We start from the raw sequence: 26,293 nt of genomic DNA, 5'->3' as shown, positions 1-26,293 counted from the left end.
CTATTTAAAATATCGTTAGATATATAGGTAGTACACACGAGGTGTACTAATCTGTAATCCGTCAATTCATATGCAAGTATGCCCATGCAAGCATGTAAACAGGAAGCTCTTTCGAGTTGTATAACGGGAAGCTCAATCGAGCTGTATATCGGCAAGCTCATAAGAGCCATAAATCAGAAAGCTCATGGGAGAGCAATTATCGAGAAGCTCGTAAAAGTCATAGTGTGTCCGCAACACATGCAGGACCACAACCAGTTGGGAACCTTTAATGACATGTCATTCGTATCCATCGATTTTCTAAGGCTCAAACGAGACTTGCTACTTGTTGGATATGTGATTAATAATATTCATGGCAATCATACAAATCACACACAATAATGTTCAATTTAAAACATATAAATTTACAATTTAGTTACACGAACTTTCCTTGATAAGTATATGTAGATACAAAGGTTACTAATCAGATACTTTCTCTTTTCCTCGATCTAACTCCTTGTTAAGTCTATCCGGATCTAATTAAGTAAAATACGTTTGCTTGAGCTAAACTCTCATGGTTAGGGTTTCCATGTTTTATTTTAGGAAAGATAATGAAAATGATAATAATTTAATTATTTAATTCATTTATCATCATTTTATCATTTACTTTCCAAAATTATCCTTAATATTTCTTCAATTTCCAATGATGAATAATCATCATTATCTACTAACTCCCTTAAATGGCATATTTGTCATATAAGGATCTCAAATTTTAAATTTCATAGCTATTTGATCCCTTTAACTACTAGAATTCAACTTTTGCACTTTATGCAATTTAGTTCTCTTTATCAAATTAGACATGTAATCAATAAAATTTCTGAACAAAATTTTCATACGATATTTCTATCATACTGTAGACTATAAAATAATATTAAAATAAATTTTCTTCCGACTTCGGATTTGTAATCTTGAAACCACTGTTCCGATTTCACTGAAAACGGGCTGTTACATTAATCAATTAACAATTAAAAATGTAATAAAGTTAAAGTTTATCAACTTATTATTATCTAAAAATTATAAATGAACTTTAGTCTAAAATGTAATTTTATTCATGAGCTTTGATTTTGTGTAATTTTATACATGGAATTTTGATTCGATCAAATTATCACAAATTATTAACACAATTATTGATATATAATCATTTTATCTTTGCATATTACATATACATAATTATATTCATCTAATATAAAAATAAATTTATATATTTATTTCTTTAAATATATATAATCGGATCAAAACGAAAATTTTATGTATATATTTGAACCATAATCAAAGTTTCATATATCAAATTAAACATTAAATCAATGTTTAAATATAATTTTGATATTTATTCCTAATAATAATAATAAATGACAAAACTTTTGCTGAAATTTTTTTTTAAACTTCTTGTCAAGTGAGATCAACAAGAGAAAGTAGTAGATAGTGATGATTATGACAATTCACACTAGTTTGGGGGCAGAGAACCCTTATATATTGTGATGGTGAAGGAAATCTAGAGAGAAGGTTGTTTTATGAGAGTCTATATGATTAGAAAGGAAGGTTTCTAAATGTTTAGACGTGTCCAGTTTATATATGAGAGACAATGGATGCTATGCGTCTTGAATTTGTTAGTAGCAAAGTCATATCTTGTTTCCTTTACAGTGACAATGATGTGAGAATCCTTAAGAGGTTGTGTAACAAAACTAGTAAGAAAATCAAAGATCTGGAGAGTTTGTTATTTTACTAAAGAAATGTAACATTTTTCAAAAAAACAAAAAACTGATTATCTTAAACGAAATCATTGAACCAAATATAATAATCTGATTAAGATTAAAGAATTCTCGACAGCAATAAAACGTAACTCCATACTAACGCCTTAAACAATATTTGGTTGAACAGTTAAAAAATGGCGGAAAAGGACAAGATTTTCATTTCCCCATCTATACCATCTTTATTTTATAATATTATTTGATTAGCATTCAAATGAATTCGTAACGTATTATAGAAACACCACTTGGACCAAGAGCCGTCCCTTAACAGGCCGTTGTGGTGGGCTGAAAGGTGTCTCATCCATTATTTCATTCATCCTTTTTCCTTTCAAAGGATGCCAAAGCATTACACTTTACAAGCTCACAGAATACCAAAAGAAAACGAAATTGCACGCATATAAACACAATAAGATCAAACTTAAACAAAAGTCAAGTCTCCCTTCCTATGGCAGGAAGAACAATGATTTTCAGAGAACAACTTAAACGGCTTTGCGACCTACAAATAAAAAGCTGAGAAAGATTTGCTAAGATTAAAGAACATAATCTACTACCAACATACTTGAGTTGAGTACATGAGCTTTGAGACAATTAGCAAATTCCAAGATGACAGAATTCAATGCAAGGGCCGCCGACCTGTCATCATCAAGGCCGTGCTCTCTTGTTGCTGCAAGATGGGCATTTGTACTGCTTAATATGCTCTGCCCTTGCTGGTGTAATCTTGACACACTTTCCATGGAACCATTTCTCACATATATCACAGCAAATCCAGAATTCATCAGCTCCATCACTCTCTCCACAAGCCCCACATAGTGTCTCTCCATGCTCCTCCTCTTCCTCCTCTAGTCCATCATCATCCTCGTCCTTAGATGGCACTGCCTTTGAATATTTGGGCAGAGGTTCAGAACCTCGCTGCATTTTTTCCAAACACAAAGGAAAAGAAAGAAGCTAATTTGTAAAGGTTACATTGAAAATTTCAAGTTATTTCCCTCTTTCAGTCAGCTATCGGCACAAGAAGAATGGACTTCACAGAAATATTTGATAAAACAAGCCAAAATACCAACAATACTTCCAGGACCATAGTTTTTACCATGTCAGAAACTGCTGTCAAATAGTGAGAAACAATCAACAATGTAATATTATGTTTTAGCACTATCACCAACCTACCTTTATTCTAGAACTAGCACCACTTAAACATATAAAGAAACAGTAGTAAGGAAAAAGCTTGCCACCTTAGAGTTTGATTTAGATTTATTTCCGCTGTGATTTGAAACCAAAGATTTCTCCTTTGTCTGTTTCTTAGCTGCTCCTGTTACTACTTCGAATATTGTTGGAAGATCATTTATCATATTGAAAAGCCGTTTCCTGCATCATTTCAACCAACATGGTATGATTGAGGATAAATTGTAGCTCAAAATAAATACGGCACACTTGTTGTACACACAAGCAAATCCAGGGCAAAGCATCCCATTTTAATCAAGCTCACTCATGCTATGCCTTGTATATAATATTTGCGCATTATCTGTAAGTGGTTCATATTGAAGCCTAAGTCTGAGGATCCATTTACAGAAAGGGTTTGCCAAATTAGGGGAAAGGACAACATGTAATAATTTTCATAATGGACATATAAAATTACCTTGGTATATAACAGAAAACCAAAACTACAAGAGACTCGTATCAATTATTTGGCTAAACTGAGGCTGGGAGGGTATGCATGCTAACCAAGTAAATTAGCTTATTTACACTTAGAATGTGTATGTAAAGCCAAATCAGGACTGTGCTCAGGCAAGGTAAAAAGTACCTATCAGCTTTATCAAATCCAAACCTAGCACCAAAATAGAAAGCCACAGAGAGTAACCACGAGTCACTGTGTACAGCAACCAAAGACAACCAATCCTTTTCTTGCATTCCATCTCTGGCAAAGTTAATACCCAATGCAGGCTCTGGAAGCTCCGGAGGTACCTCTTCGGCAGGTAAATTCACCTCCCACTGCTCATTAGGGAATCCATAAAGGCAAAGATTCTCCTTTTCTGTAATCACAATGTTAACATTTTAATTAACCCATTCCGTTCTGTGCATTTAGAACCTAATCAGGGAGAATTATTGAAAGCATGGGGAAACCACATTGAATTTAGCACATTCTCGTTCATCAGTTTGCCTTTCAACTTCAAATGAACATGCTCTTTATCGAAATTAAAGTCATCTAAAAAACCCAATAAGAATCAAATAATGACAACAATCCTAAAAACCTTTAAAAATGTAAAGCTATTTAAAGAAAGAAAAAGAATATACGTATCTAAAAGAGCAAGTAAGGAATAACAGCAATATTGTTAAATCCTAAACATACATATATCATACTTAGCTCAAACTATTCTTTTCTATTTTCAAAGGGAAAAGTACAATTTAAGCAGAAATGGTAACCCCATAATTAAAAATGTTTCTTCATGCCATAGATTTAAACAGCAATAAAGCTACAATCTCAAATGTCACGGGATGCACTAATAACTTCATTTATACTGAACTTTAAACAACTTCAGTCACCGGGCCTGAATACTCTGTTTCATTTATATATACAAAGACCTTGAAAACAAAAATTGTAACTTCAATTTCCAGATAAATCATGTCATCAACCAAACAAAACAAATCTGGGTATTAAAATCTAGAAATTAATTCTCCATAAACAAAAACCCAGTACCTGGATCACACTGCTGGTAAAACTCCTCCACATCTGCAACCACAACCACTCCCGAATAGTAATTAAATAAAAATAAACTTCAAAAGCATAGGCGAAAACAAATATGGTTGAGAAGATAGCAGTCAAGTAAGAGCAAAAAAAAATAGTAGTATTACCGGTAGTAAGGGCTTTAATCATGCCAGCTCGACGACCCTTAAAATCTCGAAAGATTTCTTCGACTGTACGTGGGTTGTACGGAACACCGCCGTCCATAATCCGGACTGATACTTTTCTTCCTTTCTTTGTCTTCTCTTTGAAAGAGAAATTGTGTTGCAGTGTGGAGATCGAGTAGCAGAGAGGCAGGGAAAAGGCAAGGAGACGGTCTGAGAGAGAGGAAAAGGAGGGAAATGAAAGATTTGCAAAGGGGAATTTTCGTTTTAGTTTTTAAGAGTAAAATTAAATGACCCTTTCTCTCTGTTTCTCTCTATGGAGGGAGAAAGAAGGAAAAGGCAGAAATATGTGAACCAATCCGGGAAAAAAATGGGACCGGCCCATATATGAATAAATTATTTATAGAAAAAAAAAACCTAACTATAAAAGCCCGTTTTGACGAAATTAAACTCGAATCTATAATAATATATCATTATATATTAAATCCAAATTTAAATTTTAGAGATAAATAAATAATATAATTAAGAAGAACAATTCTAAAATAATTACTCCTCACCAAAATTTATTAAACTCTTAAATTAATTTTTATAATTATTAATGTCTGTCCAATAGTAATGGCTGCTAAGCTTTATAAATTTTATCATATAAAGACAAAATACATATGGATTCATATTAAATTTTTAGATTATTTTTATTTTTATTCTTATTATTTATTAAAATCTAGTTTTTTATTTTTTTTCTTTGTTCAATATGATACTAATATTTTGTAGAAATTACACAAATAGTTAATTTTTAAAGTTCCTACTATTATTTGGTTTAAATTTTCATAATCTTACTAATCAATTAAATTTAGTGTTAAATGTGAATTTTTTAAATTTGTGTTTGATTATTAAAAAATTATAGGTGTGATTTTTCTCAAGTTTTAGGGTTGAATTGATGAAAATTAATTGACAATATCATTCTATTTTATGAATTTTTAACAAATAAATCTCAAAATTCAAAGTTAAACACTAAAAAGTTAACATCGTTATTTTCAAATAAGATATGTAAAAAATTAATTAATCGATTAAATTGAACCAAATTAATAGAATTAATTTGACTTAATAAGTTTTTTTAATTTATTAAATTAAGAGATTTAGCTTAATTAATCTATTTAAATAATCCCACACAAGGATGAAGTTAGGAAAAAAATTTAGGGGGCCAAAATTAAATTTTCTATATATTTATAATTTTTAAATGATTAAATAAGATTTTTATCATTTTTAGGGGGTAAAATGTAATTTTATCTTTACTAATTTAAATTTTTTTAAAAATTTAAAGGGTCAAAATAAAAATGTTTTTATTTTAAAGGGGCCGGGGCCCCTGCCAAACCCCCTAAATCCACTGTATGTTTATTTAATCTATACTTATTGTTTAAGCCTGCCGTCAACTTAGTTAGGAAATTATGAGAATCCTTATACATATGGTGGGATTTGAACCCACACCAATCACATTAATAATACATTTAATTTACCACCCAACTAAAATTTTATTTTGATATTTTTATACATTTTAATTGTATTATACGCACTTTATTATCTTCACTGGCTGTGTATATATTAATAAATTATTTAATCGAGTTGGTGTCACAAGTTAACTCAACACCGATTCAAGATTAATGACAACATCTGTAACACCTCTAACCCGTATCCATCGTCAGAGTAGGGTTACAGAGCATTACCGAAGTTTACAAATCAAATAGACAGAAAATGCAAATATTTCAAATTATATAGAATTCATGTTAAAAACCAATCAAAAGCATACATATTGTCCCTTATACGAGCCCTCGAGGCTCCAAATTACGCATTAGAAACAAATCGGGACTCAATCGAAAACTCAAAAAAGTTTTTAGAAACATTTAAAAAAATTTAATGTAATGACCCAAAATTCACGGGCATCGAAAAAGTATAATATCGGGCCTCCGTCTTAGTAAATTGAGTCCGAAAATAATTATTAGAAATATTTACGAGACTAGTTGTGTGTTTAATTAAGTTTTAGATAGATGAATTTAATCTAATTAAGAATAATTAGGAAAAAGGATTAAATTGAATAAAGGGTAAATGTTTAATTATAGATCAAAAGAAAATAAGAGGGACCAAATGGGCAATTAAGCCACATTTGGAAGTTGAGGCGGCATAACATTGTAAAAATCTTAGATTTTTATATTATTTATTTATATAAATATATAAATTAATTATAAAGGATATTATTAAATTAATTATATTATAAATATTATATTAAGAAATAAATTAAATAAAGACAAATGTATGGTGATATTTAATACAAGTGTATTAATAAAATACATACATTTGTAATACTTATATTTAATTACTAAATAGATATTTGTTTTAATTATTATATTAAAGTAATTAAATAAAAGAAAACAAAAGAAATAAAATAAAGGAAATAAAGTAAAGTAAGTTAAAATAAAAGAATAAAAGAAACAAAAGAAGAAAGAAACAGAATAGCCAAAGACGAAACAGAGAAGAAACAGGGGAGAAAGAAGAAAAAAGAAAGAAAAAGGAAAAATTGAAGGTTTAAGGTTTAAAGCTTTGATTGGTAAGTCAAATTAGCCCTTTCTCTTAATTCTAATGTTTTAAAAGCTTTAAAACAAAGTTTTGATGGAATTAAGTTGATATTTTGTAAGTTCATAGGTTTTCAAGTATAGTTTATGTTGAACAAAAGAGATGAATTAGGGATTAACTTGAAGGAATTTTAAGTTAGAATTGAAAAAGGGATTAAATTGTAAAAGAAACTATAAGTTTTATGTTTTAGGGACTAAATTGAGGGAAATTCGAAATTAGCAAAATATGCTGAAATTTTGATAGTTAAATTTTAGTTTGGATGAAATTTGAATAGAAATAGAGTGTGAATTGAATTAGGAAAGTAAGTGAATTTAGTTAGGATTAAATTGAGAATTAGGTTTGAATAGAAATTCAATTATTTATTATAATTAGTGCTGTAATTAATATTACAAATTATTATTTTCGTAGCTAACAAAGAACCCGAGGCATCGGCGTCAAAAGGAAAGGAGAAAGTTATCGAGGACTAAAACGGGAGAATAACGGTTTGCATTACTATAATTCAAGTTATTTATTATTAAATGCTAAATTTTAATTTATGTGTCTAGTGAATGAAATGTGAGGTAAGTATAATATTAGTATTAATTTATTATTAGTATTATTATTATTATTATTAGTGGGAATTAAATTGAATAGTTTATATGAATTAATATTTGAATTGTTTGTTGATTGAAAGCGGGAAATGAATTTGAATCGAATTGTGAATGGTATTAAATTGTATGGAAATGTATTGAGTTGTGAAAATGTGTGAATTTGTGAAATAATTATTGATTGAAGGTGGAAAAATGATTGAATTGAAAGTGTGAGAAATTGTGATTGAATTGAGAATATATGTGATTTAAATACCCTATTAACTAGTCGGGCTGAGTCGGATATAGTTGTCATGCCATAGGATTGGAAGAGTTCAGGGATACTTCGACCTCGAGTCGATGAGACACTGGGTGTCACTATATTTCTTCGGATAGATTCGATGAGGTACTGGGTACCAACTTTCTTCGGCTTTGCCGATGAGACACTGGGTGTCAACTATTGCTTCGAACTATCCGATGAGGCACTGGGTGCCATTCTGGTGTGTTTGGTTGGATCCGTGTATCCGCCAAAGTCCGAGTTTGTTAATAGGGTAAATGATGAAATGATAAACCGAACGAGTTGGTCAAACGAGCTATTGAAATGATATGAAAAAGTTGAATTGTGAATTGAAATGTGAAATGAGATTGAGAAATGAACCTAAGGTTCGTGATTTATTCAAACTCAAATTGTGGATATACGATATTGGTTGATGAATTGCTATTGTTGAAATATTGAATTTAAATTGTATGTACGATTTATGCATTACATGTACATTATTGTTATAATTTGAATTATGGTAATACCACTGAGTATGAATTACTCAGCGTACGGTTGTTTCCGTGCGCAGGTCGATAGAAGTCAAAGGTCCCGGTTCAGCATCCAGATTAATCCCGGCTTCGGCAAAACTTGGTGATGTATTTTTCCTTTGGTAAAGGTGGCATGTACATAGATTGTGTATAAAGGTTATTATGTTTTAATATATAATGGTTAAAAATGTTAGTATTAAAAGTTTATGGATTTTAATGAAAGAAGTCTATCTATTTTATCTAATTAGTACATTGTTAAATTTTAAATTGATATTGTGTAGATTGAGTTTGATTAGAAGTATTTAGAATAGAAAATGTGAATGTGAAATGAATTGGTTGAATTGGTGATATTTGGGAACTATATGGTTTTAATTTGCAGGGGGTTTTATGTAAAAATAAGCAGAAATGCTGCCGAAATTTTTATAAAAAAAAATGAAGTCATTTGGTAAACAAACTAATAAATTTTATGAATTATTTTAATATATTGGTTATTTATTTAAGAATTGTTGTAAATCGTTCGATACGTCCGGTAATGCCTCGTAATTCTGTTCCGGCGACGGTTCGGGGTTAAAGGGTGTTACATTTAATACTGCAGGGTCACACGGCCAAGAGACATGTCCATATCTCAGGCCGTATGAACATTCGAATTAGGGACACATAGTCATGCTCGTGCCCATGTAACTCACTGACTTGTGCCACACGGCCAAGCCACACGCCCATGTACCAGGGCGTGTGAATATACTGACTTGCACTCTTTAAAAGATACAGGAGACACACGATCGTGTCACTTGGCCGTATGTCAAACACAGCTGAGACACATGCCTGTGTCTCTGCTTGTGTGGACGAAAATAGGTCATTTTTAAAGACATATTTCTCACCCAATTTGGTGTCAACCTGCAATCAACATTATGCATATCAACAAACCATAATTAGGCATCCAAAACAAGCCAAAATCAAGCTTTAGATCTTCATATACAACCAATATGCCTTTAGGCATCTCAAATGACAGCTTATAACATGTGTATTCAATATATTCATATGTATAACGAACTTGCTAATTTGCATTATTTCGAACCAAGTCACTTACCTACCAAAACATACCATTTGGTGCCAAAATGTATTTCAAATACTAACATATTTAGATATATATACTTTACATATCAAGGTACTGATTCATGATTAATTCATCACATCCCATGTAACAGCCAAATTTTTCAGTGGTGTCGGAAACAATGATTCGAGATCACTAAATCCAACGAGTAAGTTTAGAAATTTTAACAAATAATAATTATAGGCCAAACACGAACTTAAAAGAATTATTTTTAATTAGTGAATTTTGCTATTTTAAAAGAATTAATCAGGTAAATTGGGCTGAAAACGAGGTATCGAGACCTTATATTCATAAACCGAGCCATAAATATTTTTATAAATATTTATGGAGTGTTATTAAGTTAGTATTAAAGTTTCGTTAGAAAATTTTAACTTTGGTGAGTCAATTAATTAAAAAGGACTAAACTAAAAATAGTGCGAAATTTATTAAATTGTGATTAAATAGTTTAAGTGATTAAAAAGGAGGGATTTAAAAGACAATTGGACCCAAATTGTATGGGCTGGACGGTTGGGCAAGAAAATTAGCTAAAAAAGATAAGGAGAAACAAGGGCAAAATGGGAAATTTTACAAATTAAACATATAAAACAAGACAAAATTGAAAAATCTAGAGATATCATCATATTTCTTCAGCAAAAACGTCATGGGAGGTCTGAAAGCTGCTGGTTTTTCATACTTTGACATATGTGAGTTCAATTATTTCCTTTTTCTTTGAGATTTTTATGTTTTGTGACTTTTACAATTAGGTCCAAGTGTTTAATTCATTAGTTTTTGATTTTATGGACAAAATTAAAAGCTATCATTGATAAGTGTTGGCTGTTTATGATGAAATAAAATGAATTTTAAGCTTTGATTTTGTTGTTTGATAATTTTATCAAGTAAATTCAATCGAAATTGATTTTAGGACCTAATTGTGAAAAAGTTGTGAATTAAGGTTTAGTGTTAAAATTCTGATTTTCAAAGGTTGTGTAATAGTTTAGAATGATGGAATAAAATGTTAATTGAGAAAAATTAGCTTAATAGATGGGCTAATTGAGCAAGGACTGAATTGTATGACCTGTGAAATTTAGAGGAAAAATGGTAATAAACTTCTTGAACTAAAATAGCTTTGGACAGCAGCAGTAGGTTAACTTTGAAAAATCACCATAAATTTTAAAAATTGAATTAGAGGATGAATAATATATGAATTTAAAGCTTATTGAGTCTAGTTTCTCATAGAAGAAACGTGTAAGCAATTGAATTGTAAATTATGAGATATAATGAATTTTGTGAGACAAGGTCAGAATGAATTCGGGTTCCCCTGTTTTGACTTTGGAAAATCGTCAAAAATTGGAGAAAATTAATTATAGGCTCAAATTTATATGCTTAGAATTCTTAATGAGTCTATTTTCAATAGAAATGAACGAGAACATTATCTGAGTTCTGTACTGTGATATAATTAATTTTTAGTGAAGAGAGGTCAGAACTGTCAGATAGTGAAATAGGGGAAACTTAAATGAATAAACTATACTAATTGGCTAAACTAAAAATTTTGAAAATTTTATGATGGAATGATATGTGAGTCTAGTTTCAGGGAAAATTTACGGATCTTAATTTGGAGCTCTGTAGCTCGAATTATAAATAATTGAGTGACTATGACTCGTGTGAACAGCTTGATGTGAGCATTAATAAGTAAATTGTGAAATCGTACTTACAAGAATGTTATATCTATTAAGGATGTGGAATGGAGAGGAGGAGGAGGAAAATAAATGATATATGTTTATAAGAAAACAGTATGAGAACGATACATATCATGACATGTATATATATGACTAGTTTCAATATGATGCTTGTTGGGTATGAAGTTGGATTGAAATGTCTAAGGCATGTATTTTATTCTGCGCATCTGAAATGTGGTATTTTATAAAGATATGATCTAGTTTTAAATATGAATGCTTGATGATTAAGTTGAAAATATTTGGTAAGATGATAATCATGGTATAAAATATAAGTGGTACCACAATAGACAAGGTAAAATGAGTATGAGAGACACATGTATGATGACATACAAATGCTATGTTTGTAGTTTAATTGAGAATGTTTAATCATTAAATGAATACTATGTTATATGCTTTTGATTTTGTATAAGTGTGTAAGAGATTAAGGTTGACCAAGGCTTGGAAAATAGCTTAGATATTGACCACACATGTAATGACCTGAAATTCACGGGCACCGGAAAAGTGAGTTATAGGGCCTCCGTCTTCGTGAAATAAGTTCGAAAATAATTATTAAAAATATTTATGAGCCTAGTGGTGTGTCTAATTAGGATCTAATTAAGTGAATTTAGCTTAATTTAGAGTAAGTAATAAAAAGGATTAAATTGAATAAAGGGTAAAAGTTTAATTATAAAGCAATAGAAAATAAAAAGGATTAAAATGGCAATTAAGCCATTGACTACAAATGAGGTGGCATATTGGTGAAATAAAATCAAAGATTTTTTTAGGTTTTATATATTATAATGATTATTATTATGGTTTTATATTAAATTGTTATGATTATTTAATTGATAATATATTAAAAATAAATTAAATAGAAGACAATTGTATGGTAATAAAATATACATGCGTAAGAATTTTATGGGTACATTTGTAATTTAAATATTTAATTTCTTATAATTTAAGTATAAAGATATTTGTTAATTAAATAATTAAATTATAAGATTTTTGGTATGAAAAACAAATTAAATAATGACATTTGTAATAATATGAATATATACATTTGTATTATAATTATGTATTTACTTAAATTTTAAGTTAAAGATATTTATTAATTAAATATTAATATTATAAGATTTTTATTTGTTAAATAAATAAAAGAAAGACAAATGGATGGTAATAATAGTGTACAAATGTACAAAGATACATGTATACAAATGTGTTAATTATATTGTTATTAAATTAATAATAATATATATTAGTTAAATGATAAAATAAATAAGTAAAATAAATGAAATAATAAAAGAATAAAAAGAAAGACAAAAGAAACAAAGAAGAAACAGAACAGAAGCATTTCGAAACAGGGAAAGAAAAAGAAAGAAAAAAAAGGGAAAGGAAAAACTAGGGTTTTAAGGTTTGAAGCTTTAAAAGGTAAGTCAATTAAGTCCTTTTCTCTTAATTTTGATGTTTTAGGAGCTTTGAAATAAGATTTTGATGAAATTAAGTTGATAGTTCAAGAGTTCATATGTTTCCAAGTAGGGTTCATGTTGGAAAAAATATGGAATTAGGGATTTAATTGAATAAATTCTAAGTTAGAATTGATTAAGGGATTAAATTGTAAACTAGGCTATAAGTTTTATGTTGTAGGGACTAAATTGAAGAAATTTCGAAATTAGGGAAATATGCTGGAAATTTTATAGTTAAATATAAGTTTAGACAATATTTGAATAGAAAAAGAGAGTGAATTGGATTAAGAAAATAATTAAGTTTAGTTAGGATTAAATTGGGAATAAGGTAGGAGTTGTTTAGAAATTTAATTATTTATTATAATTAGTGCTGTAAATAATAATGTAAATTACTATTATTTTCGTAGCCAACAAAGAACTTGAAGCATCAACATCGAAAGGAAAGGAGAAAGTCATCGAGGACTAAAACGGGAGAATTACGGTGTGTATTACTATAATTCAAATTTTAATTATTATTGATTGCTGAAATTTTAATTGTTATGTATGGTAAGTAAGGCTTGAGGTAAGTATGTGATTATTTGAAAAGTGTATTGATTGAAAAATAAATAAATGGTGACAATTGTAGGGTGTTGATGGTATACACTTGTGTGAAAATTAATTTGTATATGAATTAAGATAATAGATATTTGAATTGAATGAGTATTGAAAATTTTTGTGTAAATTAAATTGAAATTAGAAAAAGTAAAATAATACCCTATTCACTTGTCAGACTAGATTCGATACAAATGGCATGCCATTGGATTTGTGATGTGATGAAGAGATTGTAGTTCGGCCGAGAAGATGTTTCTGTTATTATATACTTCGGTTTATCCGAATAGGCATTTAATGCATTATTGGTGTGTTTGGGAGGATATATTATACCGGTGTGTTATGGAGGATTTACAATATTTCGGGTGTGTTTGGGTGGAAATCCGTGTATTTGTCATAGTCCGAGCTTTGTTAATAGGGTAAATAATTGAAATGAAATTTTAAAAATGAGATTATTTGTTTTAGTACTATTGAAAAGTACGAGAAAGAATGTATGAACTAAATTATGAATTGAGTTAGTATGAGAAAAATGAATTATGAATTTAAGATTTATGAAGTAAAATAATTATATATAAACGTAGTTTAAATAATTATAGAATTTATGGTTGATGTTTGTAATTTATTAATGTTAAATAGTCTTGAGTTATAGTAATACCACTGAGTATATCCATACTCAGCGTACGGTTGTTTCCGTGCGCAGGTTAGTAGAAGTCAAGTGTCCCGGCTCAGCATCCAGAACAATCCCGACTCCAACACAAACTTGGTGATATATATTTTTCTTTTGGGTAAAGGTGGCATGTACATGGGTGTTATTTAGTCACTTGAATATGTATATTACTTTGGGTAGTGAAGGATGAATTATAAAATTTAGATGGTTAAATGAAATGGTAAGGAAAGTACATGATATTTTGATACATGAACATTAAGTTGTTAAATGAATGAAGTTTTTAATCAATTTTGAATGATGTTATGATAGTTATTAAATTAAAATTTTGTTAATAATATAAATATTAGTATATGAATGTGAAATATTGGTGTTGGTTGTTTTGGTTTGAATTTGCAGAAGGTTTAGGTAAAAATAAGCAGAAATGCTGCCGAAATTTTTATAAAAAAAAAATTTGGAATACTCGAACAAGTCCCGTTCTACTTTTAATACGTGTTTGAACTTCGAGAGTTCAAGATAGGGACTTAATTATTATATTATACTATGAAAGTTATATTAATTGTAAATTATTCGTAAGTTGTCTGATATGTCCGGTAATGCCTCATAACCTCGTTCCGGCGACGGTTTGGGGTTAGGAGGTGTTACAACACAGGCAGAGACACGGCCGTGTGTCTCAGCCATATATGGAACACGACTTTAAGACACGGGCGTGCGATGTGGCCGTGTGCGCCTAAATTGATGATGATGTCATAAACAGAAAGCTCCACGGACAAGGGACATGGGCGTGTCCCGAGCCACACGGGCGTATGGGTACTGTTCACAAGTAAATTTTTAAAAAAAAATTAAGTGAAAATTTTTATGAGAAATCAGTTGTAACAACCCAAAATCCGTGGGCACCAGAAAAGTGTGTTATCGGGCCTCCGTCTTAGTGAAATAAGTTCGAAAATAATTATTAAAAATATTTATGAGTCTAGTAGTGTGTTTAATTAGGTTTTAATTAAGTAAATTTAGCTTAATTTAGAGTAATTAGTAAAAAGGATTAAATTGAATAAGAGTAAAAGTTTAATTATAGATTAAAGAAAAATTAGAAGGACTTAAGAGGAAATTAAACCATTTCCTATAGCTGAGGCGGTTTAACGTGGAAAATATCAAAGATTTTATTGATTAAAAAAAATATATATTTATTTAATAATTAAGTATATTATATTATATTATATTATATTATTATTATATATAAAAGAAACAAATAAGTTAAAAGAAACAGAATGAAAGCAAACGAAACAGAGAAGAATAGGGGAGAAAGAAAGGAAAGAAGAAAGAAAAGGGGAAATAAGGTTTATGAAGCTTGGAGTTAATTAGTAAGCTCAATCAAGTCCTTTTCTCATAATTTTGATATTTTAGAAGTCTTAAAACAAGTTTTTGATGAAATTAAGTTGTTAGTTTGGAAGTTCTTAGGTTTTTAAACAAAGTTCATGTTGAATAAAATGATGAAATAGGGGTTTAATTGAACGAAATTCAAGTTAGAATAGATATAAGGATTGAATTGCAAAGTAAGCTATAAGTTTTGTGTTTTAGGGACTAGATTGAGGAAAATTCGGAATTAAGAAAATATGTTGAAAATTTAATAGTTAAATTTGAGTTTAAATGAAATTTGAATAGGAATAAGGTGTGAATTGGTGTTATAAATTTGGTTATTAACATTTTTCATCAAAACAGTTTTGGGAAGTAGCAATGGTCTGACTTTGAAAATTCACTAAAATTTTTATAAATTGAACTAGAGGATGAACAAAATATGGAATTAAAGCTTATTGAGTCTAGTTTCTTATAGTAGAAACAGTGTAAGCAATTAATTGATGAATCAAGAGATATTTGAAATTTTGTAATACTGGTTCGGGGTGATTTCGAGATGCCCTGTTTTAAGTTTGGAAAATCATTAAAAATTTTACAAAAATTATTATGGAGTGTAATTTATATATGTGAACTCCTTAATGAATCTAGTTTCAAAATAAATAAACAAGAACCTTATTCGAGTTCTGTACAATGAGATAATTTAGTTTTAGTAGAGAGAGGTCAGAACTGTCAAATGAAATAATAGGGGAGTATTTAACGAATAAAATGTATTAAATGGCTAGACCAAAAATTCTGGAAATTTTATGATTAGAAGATATATGAGTCTAGTTTTAAGGAAAATTTACGGATATTAATTTGGAGTTTCGTAGCTCAAGATATAAATAATTTAGTAACAATGACTCAAGTAGACAGCTTAATGGTGAAATTATATATATACATTAAAAATGGTTAAATTTGCATGTTTAGGCTCATGAATTAAATTGAATCATGTTGTATTGATGATTATAAATTATTATTTTCGTAGCCAATAAAGAACCTGAAGCATCAACATCGAAAGGAAAGGAGAAAGCCATCGAGTACTAAAACGGGAGAATTACGGTGTGTATTACTATAATTCGAATTTTAATTATTATTGATTGCTGAATTTTTTTATTGTTATGTATGGTAAGTAAGACTTGAGGTAAGTATGTGAAATTGATATGAATATTGAGTGAAAATGAAAGTGATGCAAATTGAATCAAATTGAATTGAATAAGTGAATTATGGAAGATGTAATTATTTGAAAAGCGTATTGATTGAAAAATGATTGGTGATTTGAATTGTGAATTGAAAGTGATATAGGATTGAGAAAGTGAATTGAATACCCTATTAACTAGTCGGGCTGAGTCGGATATAGTTGGCATGCCATAGGATTGGAAGTGTTCAGGGATACTTCAACCTCGAGTCGATGAGACACTGGGTGTCACTATATTTCTTCGGATAGATTCGATGAGGTACTGGGTACCAACTTTACTTCGGCTAGGCCGATGAGACACTGGGTGTCAACTATTACTTCGAACTATCTGATGAGGCACTGGGTGCCATATTGGTGTGTTTGGTTGGATCCGTGTATCCGCCAAAGTCCGAGTTACGTTAATAGGGTGAAAAAATTGAAATGTGAATTTGAGGCATTGAAACGAGAAAAATAAATTGAATTACGAATTGAAATTGGAATTGTGATAATAAGAGAAAAGTATGAAATGTATATTCATAAGTGATATAAATTTAAGTTTGAGAAAATACATTGATTTATGAATTAGTACATATGACATTAATTGTTAGGTATTTTAATATTTATGTTTTTACTATTGTTGATATAATTTGAATTATGGTAATATCACTGAGTATATCCATACTCAGCGTACGGTTGTTTCCGTGCGCAGGTTAGTAGAAGTCAAGTGTCCCGGTTCAGCATCCAGAACATTCCCGACTCCAACACAAATTTGGTGATGTATATTTTTCTTTTGGGTAAAGGTGGCATGTACATAGGTGTTATATAGTCACTTGAATCTGCATATTACTTTGGGTAGTGAAGGTTGAATTATAAGATTTAGATGGTTAAATGAAATGGTAAGAAAAGTATATGATATTTTGATACATGAACATTAAGTTGTTAAATGAATGAAGTTTTTAATCAATTTTGAATGATGCTATGATAGTTATTAAGTTGAAATTATGTTAATGATATAAATATTAGTTATATGAATGTCAAAAATTGGTGCTGGTTGTTTTAGTTTGAATTTGCAGAAGGTTTTAGGTAAAAATAAGCAGACCGAAATTTTTATAAAAAAAAATTCAGAATATTCGAACAAGTTCCGTTCTACTTTTAACACGTGCTTGAACTTTGAGAGTTCAATATAGGGACTCAATTATTATATTATACCATAAAAGTTATATTAATTGTAAATTATTAGTAAGTTGTTTGATATGTCCGGTAATGCCTCATAACCTCGTTCCGGTAACTGTTTGGGGTTAGGAGGTGTTACATCAGTTGAGTTCCGACTTGATTTTAATGTTCATGTTGGGCTTCGAGGGCCCAAATAAAGGTTGTTATATATATATATGATCTCAGAAAGTTAATAGTAATGTTTTGATTAATCTGTAAATGTTCTGTATGTACTGGTAACTTGTAACACTCTGTAACCCTATTTCGACGACGGATACGGGTTAGGGGTGTTACATCCCAAAACACATGTATAAAATGCATTTCGCTAACATTTTACTTTTCACTATACAACCATAAACCAAACCACACATCAACCATATAAGGTAAATATGCACAAACCAAAATGTGCCAAAACACAAGCCAAATAAGTGGCTAATCTCAACAAAATACTAATAGCCAACATTAACCAGAATAACTATACATGCATTATAACCAAAACCTAAACATCCGAAAGTACCAATAGAACCGATGGATAGTGTGATAGATCTTCGATGAGCTTCCAACCCGATCGAACTTCCGATAATCTGTAAAGTAAGGGGTAAACAACTATGTAAGCAATAAATGCTTAGTAAGCTCGAGCAAACTTTAAATATAATATTCCAATTCAATAATAAACTTTATATGATAAATATAAAGCTATACCAATGCCTCAAGATTTATCAACTACATAACCACCAACTTATAAATGAGTAAGTTTATCAACATCATATATATAATCATTCCTAACGTAATAAGATTTTATAAATCATTTTACACCATCATTAACTTTTTCATAAAACTATGAATAATTTCTTTTACTTACTTTCCTTCCCATTTACCTAACATAAACTTAAATAATAACATCAATTAATTTATTAATATATTTATTCATAACATAGGTAAATTCAACCATAACATCTGTAATTTCTCATATATAAGTATAGCATTCAACTCATCAATCCATTTTTCATCATATCACATTTCAATTATGAACTTATGGTTTCATTTGTATAATACTAGACATAAGCATATATATCAATCATAATCTCAAGCTTGACATAAGCTTAATCACCATCATCAATATACAAGTTAGTGCATTTATGTATATAACTCATTTGGGGTCAATCACATGACAAACCATTTTATAAGAAATTACACATTTTGAATCTTATCACCCTTTTATGAACATAAGCTTATTTCCATTTAACCAATTACCATGTCAATGTATATCACTAATATTCAACATGATATAATGCAACCAAAAGCTTAGCACAAACCTAAGCATTATGCACCATCTCAACTGATGAATTCATTTATGTTCAGGTAATATTCAATAAAAACAAATTATCTTACCGAGATTTTCCTTACGAAGAACGACTTACAGGTAAGAGTACATCGTCAACAGAAGCTCATAAGAGATGGTCCTCCCAAACATGCCAACAGAAGCTCAAAAGAGCTGAACAAAAGCTTGTAAGAGCTGATCCACTCGAATCACGCCAAACAGAAAGTAAAATGCGAGAGTTCGCAACAAATTCTGAACTGCGATTTACTCGGGTAAAATACCGATATCTCCCTCTAGTACCATCTCCACTCCAAACCCCCGTCATACACCAAATCATGAATGTACTCAAATCTCGCGTTCAATCCAAACTGAGTATTAAATTCGATAATATATTTCCAACAATAATTCAGTTCCAACAATAGAACATATATATAATACCAATCATCAATTTATAAAAATGTTAAATTTTAACCGTACGAACTTACTAGGCTAAATTACAGAAATACCAATATTAAAAGGCATTTTGGTAATTTTCTATTTTTCTCGATTTTCCACTCGATTTTGATCTAAATTAATAATTTCATTCAATTTATTAATTTATAAAATAAAAAAAATTCATTTCATGTAATTTGGTCATTTTTGAAATTTTTACAAAATTACCCCTAAAGTTTTACTTTTATTCAATTTAGTCCTTGAGCCCAAAACATACAAATTAACCATTTTTTAATGCAAACCCATGCTAGCAAAATAATCATGGCATTCAATACAATTCATTTTTACAATAATTTCATAAAAAATCCTTGTATTTTTACTATTTCAATAATTTAGTCCCTAATCAAAAAATTCATTAAAAATCACTTAATAAAATACTTTTAAATAACAATTAATATCTCAGATTCATCATTTAACATAAAAAAAATCACACAAGATTCATTAATGGCAACATTCAAAATCTTTAACAGTTTCAAAATCGAAAGTTCGAGTTAGCTAAACCTAATTGCAACGATTTCAAAAACAAAAAAATTAAAAGAATCGGATGAAAGATGGCTTACCATCCATGAATTGAAGCAAAGCCGAAGCTTGGTTCTTCTTGCCATGGTGTTCCGGTGGTTCGGAGAAGATGATAAGTATAAAATGTTTTTATTACTTTTTGTTTTACTTATTTTAATGTTTTTAATACATTATTATTATTTTAATTAATAAAAATAACACATACTTATCCTAAAAACAAGCATTGACCGACTATAATAATTTATCATGGTATAATTGTCATATAAGTCCACCTACTTCCACTAAGTAATCTATTAAATCATTAAAATTCAATAGCAACTAGGTTTTGCAACTTTTATAAAATAGTCTTTTTTTAATTAATTAATTATTAAAATGTTAAAATTTTTCAACAAAAATTTAATACCACGTTAACAACACTCCTTAAATATTTACAAAAATATTTATGGCTCGGTTTATAGATATGATGTCCCAATACCTCATTTTCTAAAACCGTTTGAACTTAATAATTCACTTATATAACAAAAATCACTATATCAATGACCTTTTTAAAACTATATTTGACTCGTAAATATTAAATAATAATATTCATGAACTTACTTATCGAATTCAATGACCCCAAAACTATTATTTCTGACACCACTGAAAAACTGAGTTGTTACAACATCACGATAAGCAATTTAATTTATTTTAATTATATGCATATTTAATGTGTTATTTCAAATCATATGTTTCATTATTTATTTTTAAATATATATTTTTATTTTAAATTTATGACTTTTATTTATATATAAGATTTTTAGTATTTAACAAAAGCCAAATATTTAAAGCTAATACCATTTCAAAATTAAAATAACCGCATACAAAATTTAAATATCGAATTTGGTAAAAACACAGTACTTTTTACGTGTGACTAAAAAAACGCTTCCTTAGATGTGGATACCATATTGTTTAATTATTGTTCAGTTTAATATTTGGATATAAACTATAAACTTTAGTTGATTTTTTTCCCTTTTCTTCCTATAAATAACAATTTTAGTAAAACACCAAATGTTGGATTAAGTTTTAATCTTTATTATTGGTTGTTTCCATGGGTTTTAAGATGATATTTGAGTACGAATAACTCTGGTAAAAAAAAAAAATCCCATTAAAATATTTGCCGGAAGCAAAAGACTCAGTAGTAAACAAAAGGTCAAAACAACTATGAAGTCATCAGTTGTTAGCTCCAAGAATCTAATAAGACTTCAATCCGCTATCTCACGCTCCTTTCTTCAACACTCATCCAAACCCATTTCTCAAACACCGTTCTTCATTCCAATCTTCCCCACAAACACCATAAACCTGTACAATCAACGTTACCAAAACCTCCAAACCCAAATCCGGTCCAACTCATCATCCATAATGTCATCATCAGCTTTCAAGCCTGAACAAGCGGGGCTACCACCTGCTCTTCCTCTTCCCTCCCCTCTTCTCACCAAGGCAACCTCTTTTGCTTTTTTTTTTTTTGCTGTCTTTTCCTTTTTGTTGTTTTGATTGCGTGTTTGTTAAAGTGATCTGTTTTGGGTTTGTTGTTATAGTTCAAGATTGGGATTTGTCAGTTGGCAGTGACACCTGATAAAGAGAGGAACATACAGCATGCTCGGAAGGCCATCGAAGAGGCCGCTCAAAAGGGTGCCCAGCTTGTTGTCTTGCCTGTGAGTTTTATTCTTGTCTATGTCTCAAGGTTTCTCCTTTCTCATGTTCGCATGAGGGTTTTCGTTAGGTAACAAATTGTGCATAATTAAGCTTTGTGCTATTGGATTCGAGGTTGAAAATTTAGAAGCTTGGAGGGTCTTAGAAATTTGAGCATACCAGATAAGCTAAAGCCTAATTCTTTTTTTCCCATGATTTTTGGTGAAATCAGCTTGACGAGCCAAATATATGGTGGAATATTAAACCAGAAAATGGTTGTTTTGGTGTTCCCCAATTACATATAATAGATTTTGCTATTAACATTTTAAGGCCCGTCCTTCTTTTCTGTTTTTCTGTTTCAGGAAATATGGAACAGCCCATATTCAAATGACAGTTTTCCAGTTTATGCTGAAGATATAGATGCAGGTCATGATGCATCTCCTTCAACAGCTATGCTGTCTGAAGTTTCTAGTCGTCTGAAGATCACGGTAGTTGGTGGCTCTATTCCTGAACGCTGTGGGGATAAATTGTATAATACTTGTTGTGTCTTTGGTACCGATGGAAATCTGAAAGCCAAGCACCGCAAGGTAGAGGCACTTACTATCCCGTATGGTAGTATATAGGAATTGCCAATTTTGTGCATTGTGTATGGCTGAACTTGGCAATGCATGATGGAGCTACTGTTTATTTTTAGTTCATTAGGTAGAATGAATTTGACTATGGTGCAACATCTGTCAATTCATCACCTGTATAAAAGCTCATACATCTACACATATTGCTAGATGGCTGAGCCATTTAGTACTCAGTTCTTGATATAATTGTGAAATTTTTTGTTTTGTACCATTAAAACTTATCTGTCAGAAGAAAAAAAAACATTGATATTAAGCTTTATCTTTACTTTTTGCTTTTGCTGCTAAAGTTTCAAATACACACACACACCAGTATGCAAACACCAAAATTCCTGATCTCTGATACCAAGTCTGCTGCTTTCTTTAGACAATTCTAAAGTTCTCTAATATCACTTTGAAGATTCCCTTTGAAGCTGGTGCACATGATATTTATGAATTCCTTTGGAACTACAGATTCACCTTTTTGATATCGATATTCCTGGGAAGATTACCTTCATGGAATCCAAGACTCTTACTGCTGGGGAAACTCCTACCATTGTGGACACAGGTTGATGTTTCCTTAGACTTCGCATGCATGAACATGTTACCCTGTCCATAATTTTTTTAGAATGGTTTTCTAGATCATATATTGTATATCATCTCGTCCACTGTCATGAGACATTCCTATGTTTCTTACATCTTTACCATTATTTGGTGAAGTACTATGTCAAATCTTCTACAATCAGATTTAACTGACTAGTAATTATTATCAGCAATTAAGTATACTAGGTGAATGGTTTTATAAGTGGGAAGCTAATCATCAATAGTTCATGCAGATGTTGGGCGAATTGGTGTAGGGATTTGTTATGACATTCGTTTTCAGGAATTGGCAATGATATATGCCTCAAGAGGTGTGTATACCTCTCCCTCGCACCGTTATTCAATTAATTTCATTTGTAATATTGGCTTTTGGTAGCTGATGAATGCAATTATTATTTCCTGTGTTTATTGAAATTAGGTGCTCACTTGCTATGTTATCCTGGAGCATTTAACATGACAACCGGACCATTGCATTGGGAGTTGCTGCAGAGAGCAAGGTGCTAGTTATTTCCCTGCTTTCACTTTCCTTGTTAATCTTTTTAACTTTACTGAAAGGTAGAGAGAAATAAGGTAGACTGGGGAGGGGAGGTGATGCAGTGACTGAAAAAAGCAATATAAAAGTCAGTGTTATAATTCTTTTGGCCTTGTATCCTTACAGAGATGGTTCCTAGTTTTAGCTTTAAGTGGACGTTATGAACTTCATACATGGCAGTAAGTTTATCTTTAAACATTACCTTCTGAATTTTCTTTGCCAAGACACCAATAAATTTACTTGATGAAATGGAATTTATCATGTTTGATCATCTTCCAAAACCATCATTTCATTTAAAGAGAGAAAATTAGATTACTTGTACAGCGATGGATTAAAACTTAGATCAAGTTGTACCAGTTTGTCCTCCACGTTTGCTCTTTTTTGTTTTTAACATCCAACCGTTTCTCAACCTGAAGGGGACTGTCGTATTGGATGATTTAGTGAGCTAATTGTTATTTTGTGATAGTAGTTGTTCATCTACTAATTTTTTTTTCTTGCTATTCTGTATGCAGGGCTGTGGATAATCAGGTATGGTAACAAAATTTTTCGTAAAAGCTTTCATAAGTCTCATAATTAGCATACTATACTATTTGGTTTAATAAGACAGACATTGCTATTACAGATGAAAATTAATGTAGATCCTGTTATTTTTATAGTCAAAACCAGAATGCAGTCAGTATTTGGTTAGTCTAACATGCTGGACTTTGATGGTGTTCTGGTTGGTAGCAAAGACACTGCTTTTTTTCCTTTGGCCTTTTTTTTTACGAAGGATTCTTTCCTTCTGTTTAATCTTAAAAATACTTGTTTATATAATTCAAGCTCTGATGTTACCATATATACTGGATGGTGAAAATGGGACGGATTCATCAGAACTGTGACTTCAGATCACTGGATCTCTGCACTGTCTAGGACATGAATATATGATTTCTCATAAAAGATTTCATTCTTTTTTTCCTTCTCTAATAAAAATTTTAATAACAGTTATATGTGGCAACTTGTTCACCTGCTCGAGATGCTGGAGCCGGTTACGTGGCTTGGGGTCACTCAACCCTTGTAGGACCTGTAAGTGGATACTTGTTTTTTTAGCTCTGTTGTGGGTTTATGAATAAAAAGGCTTTTCTCCTGTAATACGAATTCCTGAATCTTTTATGGCTTGAAGTGTTTTGAGCAAACAAAATACATACTTAAATTTTTGCTTGTGACAGTTTGGAGAAGTCCTAGCCACAACTGAACATGATGAGGACATTATTATAGCAGAGATTGATTACTCAATACTTGAGCAACGAAGGTGATATGGCTTCCACATAATATTTGTTCCATACATGTTGCATGTTTATGGTTTTATTCAATCGTATATACTTTCTAGTCTTTTTAATTGGGTGCCTTGTATGAAATTTAGGGCTAATCTCCCTTTGGCAAAGCAACGGCGGGGTGATCTTTATCAGTTGGTGGACATCCGGAGAGTCGGTGCTCATTGATTAGAGAAGAGAAGCATGTAAATAGCTATGAGTCATGGTGGGGATGTAATTTAAGGTGCAACTTTACTAAAATCATGGGACTGTTGTCGTCCTTTGTCCAGTTGAAGAAAATCTGTAGTTAACCTTAACCAGATGTTTATCATTTGGATGATAGCTTTGCAACCCATATTTGAACAATAATTGGATGTGATACTGTTGCCATGTTTTTAATTGCTAATTTAGCCGGACTTAGTTTTCAACACTCTGTAACATGGATGATGGACTTAAAAATGATGACACGTTATCTTATCAGCTAAATTTTGCAGAATTTTTGAGTCGTTATGATACCGTTTCCTACAATTTTCTTCAAGAAACGAGCTAAATTACTCAGGATAGCACATATATATAGTGAAGATCTAATATTTGGTTCGGAGAGGTCACAACTTTGCTCGGACAAGGTTGGATTACAGTATCATAGCCAATATGAAAGAGTCAGTTTTGACCTCAATTGCTGATGTAGGCTTGAAAATGATTATTTGGAGAAGTATTTCCGTAAGTCAACCATTTCTCCTGGCTATCATTTTCATTTTACTTTCTCATTCTCAATTTGTTTTTTATCTATATATGATTGAATGGGCATGTCAAATCCTGTGGATAAGTGCTAGAAAATGTGGGCCTAACCTTAATAAGTATCATGCATACCCAGAATAATATATATTAAAAACTATAGACCTACTTAGACTGGAGACGTGAATATTAAAGAAGAAGACGACCTTCAGGGTTAGTTTGTTCATTCTCCATATCCACTCCCCCCTCGCCCCATAGGCCCTAGCTTATATTATCCTTCTTCATTCACATGGGTATTCTACATGGGAGAGTACCAGAAAAATGTGGCTTTGTCTCCTATTTTTGAATAGTAATCGCGATAGTGTTTCCTACCATTGTTCAAACAGAAAGATACCGTTTAACAAAAGAAACAAATAATCTAAAACTAAAACACACTATTTCCTTTTGCTCAACATAAAGGACTAGAAAGCTGCCGAGTCATCGCATGCACGACCGCACGTGGATGCATCATGCTGGACTCACTCCACTGCAATTCGCAAACATAAGCAAAAGACCCCCAAAATAGAAAGCTATTATATCTCTCGTCTTGTTTGCTTCGTTGGAAAAGAACA

General features: G+C 30.7%; 2 protein-coding genes and 1 long non-coding RNA gene across 4 annotated transcripts; 1 reads left to right on the top strand and 2 right to left on the bottom strand.

The window, feature by feature from the left end:
- Positions 1-2,182: 2,182 nt before the first annotated feature.
- Positions 2,183-4,997, bottom strand: LOC107958852 (PHD finger protein ALFIN-LIKE 4). The gene is made up of 5 exons (XM_016894750.2): positions 4,632-4,997; positions 4,477-4,509; positions 3,583-3,811; positions 3,014-3,146; positions 2,183-2,693 (listed from the first exon to the last, which is right to left on the bottom strand). The coding sequence occupies exons 1-5, from the start codon at positions 4,726-4,728 to the stop codon at positions 2,427-2,429; spliced, it is 759 nt and encodes a 252-aa protein (XP_016750239.1). The 5' UTR covers positions 4,729-4,997; the 3' UTR covers positions 2,183-2,426.
- Positions 4,998-18,238: 13,241 nt separating this feature from the next.
- Positions 18,239-20,394, bottom strand: LOC107961364 (uncharacterized). 2 transcript variants are annotated; one of them, XR_001701270.1, is made up of 3 exons: positions 20,292-20,394; positions 19,340-19,607; positions 18,239-18,502 (listed from the first exon to the last, which is right to left on the bottom strand). It is a non-coding gene; the product is annotated as an uncharacterized lncRNA (long non-coding RNA). The 2 variants fall into 2 exon arrangements; XR_001701271.2 differs by having other exon boundaries at positions 19,311-19,607; positions 20,292-20,386.
- A 976-nt stretch (positions 20,395-21,370) lies between these two features.
- Positions 21,371-25,375, top strand: LOC107958851 (omega-amidase, chloroplastic). The gene is made up of 10 exons (XM_016894749.2): positions 21,371-21,726; positions 21,825-21,941; positions 22,281-22,505; positions 23,001-23,094; positions 23,363-23,437; positions 23,545-23,623; positions 24,171-24,186; positions 24,640-24,720; positions 24,864-24,946; positions 25,058-25,375. The coding sequence occupies exons 1-10, from the start codon at positions 21,451-21,453 to the stop codon at positions 25,134-25,136; spliced, it is 1,125 nt and encodes a 374-aa protein (XP_016750238.1). The 5' UTR covers positions 21,371-21,450; the 3' UTR covers positions 25,137-25,375.
- Positions 25,376-26,293: the final 918 nt, after the last annotated feature.

This window comes from Gossypium hirsutum, chromosome A05 (genome assembly GCF_007990345.1).
Source record: "Gossypium hirsutum isolate 1008001.06 chromosome A05, Gossypium_hirsutum_v2.1, whole genome shotgun sequence".
NCBI lineage: Eukaryota > Viridiplantae > Streptophyta > Magnoliopsida > Malvales > Malvaceae > Gossypium > Gossypium hirsutum.
This window is presented reverse-complemented; position numbering and strand designations above follow the sequence as displayed.

Coding starts and splice junctions, on each gene's coding strand:
- LOC107958852 (XM_016894750.2), bottom strand. CDS start 4,728: ATGGACGGCGGTGTTCCGTACAACCCACGTACAGTCGAAGAAATCTTT. Junction 3,147..3,582: donor GGATTTGATAAAGCTGATAG/GTACTTTTTACC, acceptor GAAATGATGCAG/GAAACGGCTTTTCAATATGA. Junction 2,694..3,013: donor AATCTAAATCAAACTCTAAG/GTGGCAAGCTTT, acceptor GAAAAAATGCAG/CGAGGTTCTGAACCTCTGCC.
- LOC107958851 (XM_016894749.2), top strand. CDS start 21,451: ATGAAGTCATCAGTTGTTAGCTCCAAGAATCTAATAAGACTTCAATCC. Junction 21,942..22,280: donor CCCAGCTTGTTGTCTTGCCT/GTGAGTTTTATT, acceptor TTTCTGTTTCAG/GAAATATGGAACAGCCCATA. Junction 23,095..23,362: donor TCCTACCATTGTGGACACAG/GTTGATGTTTCC, acceptor TAGTTCATGCAG/ATGTTGGGCGAATTGGTGTA.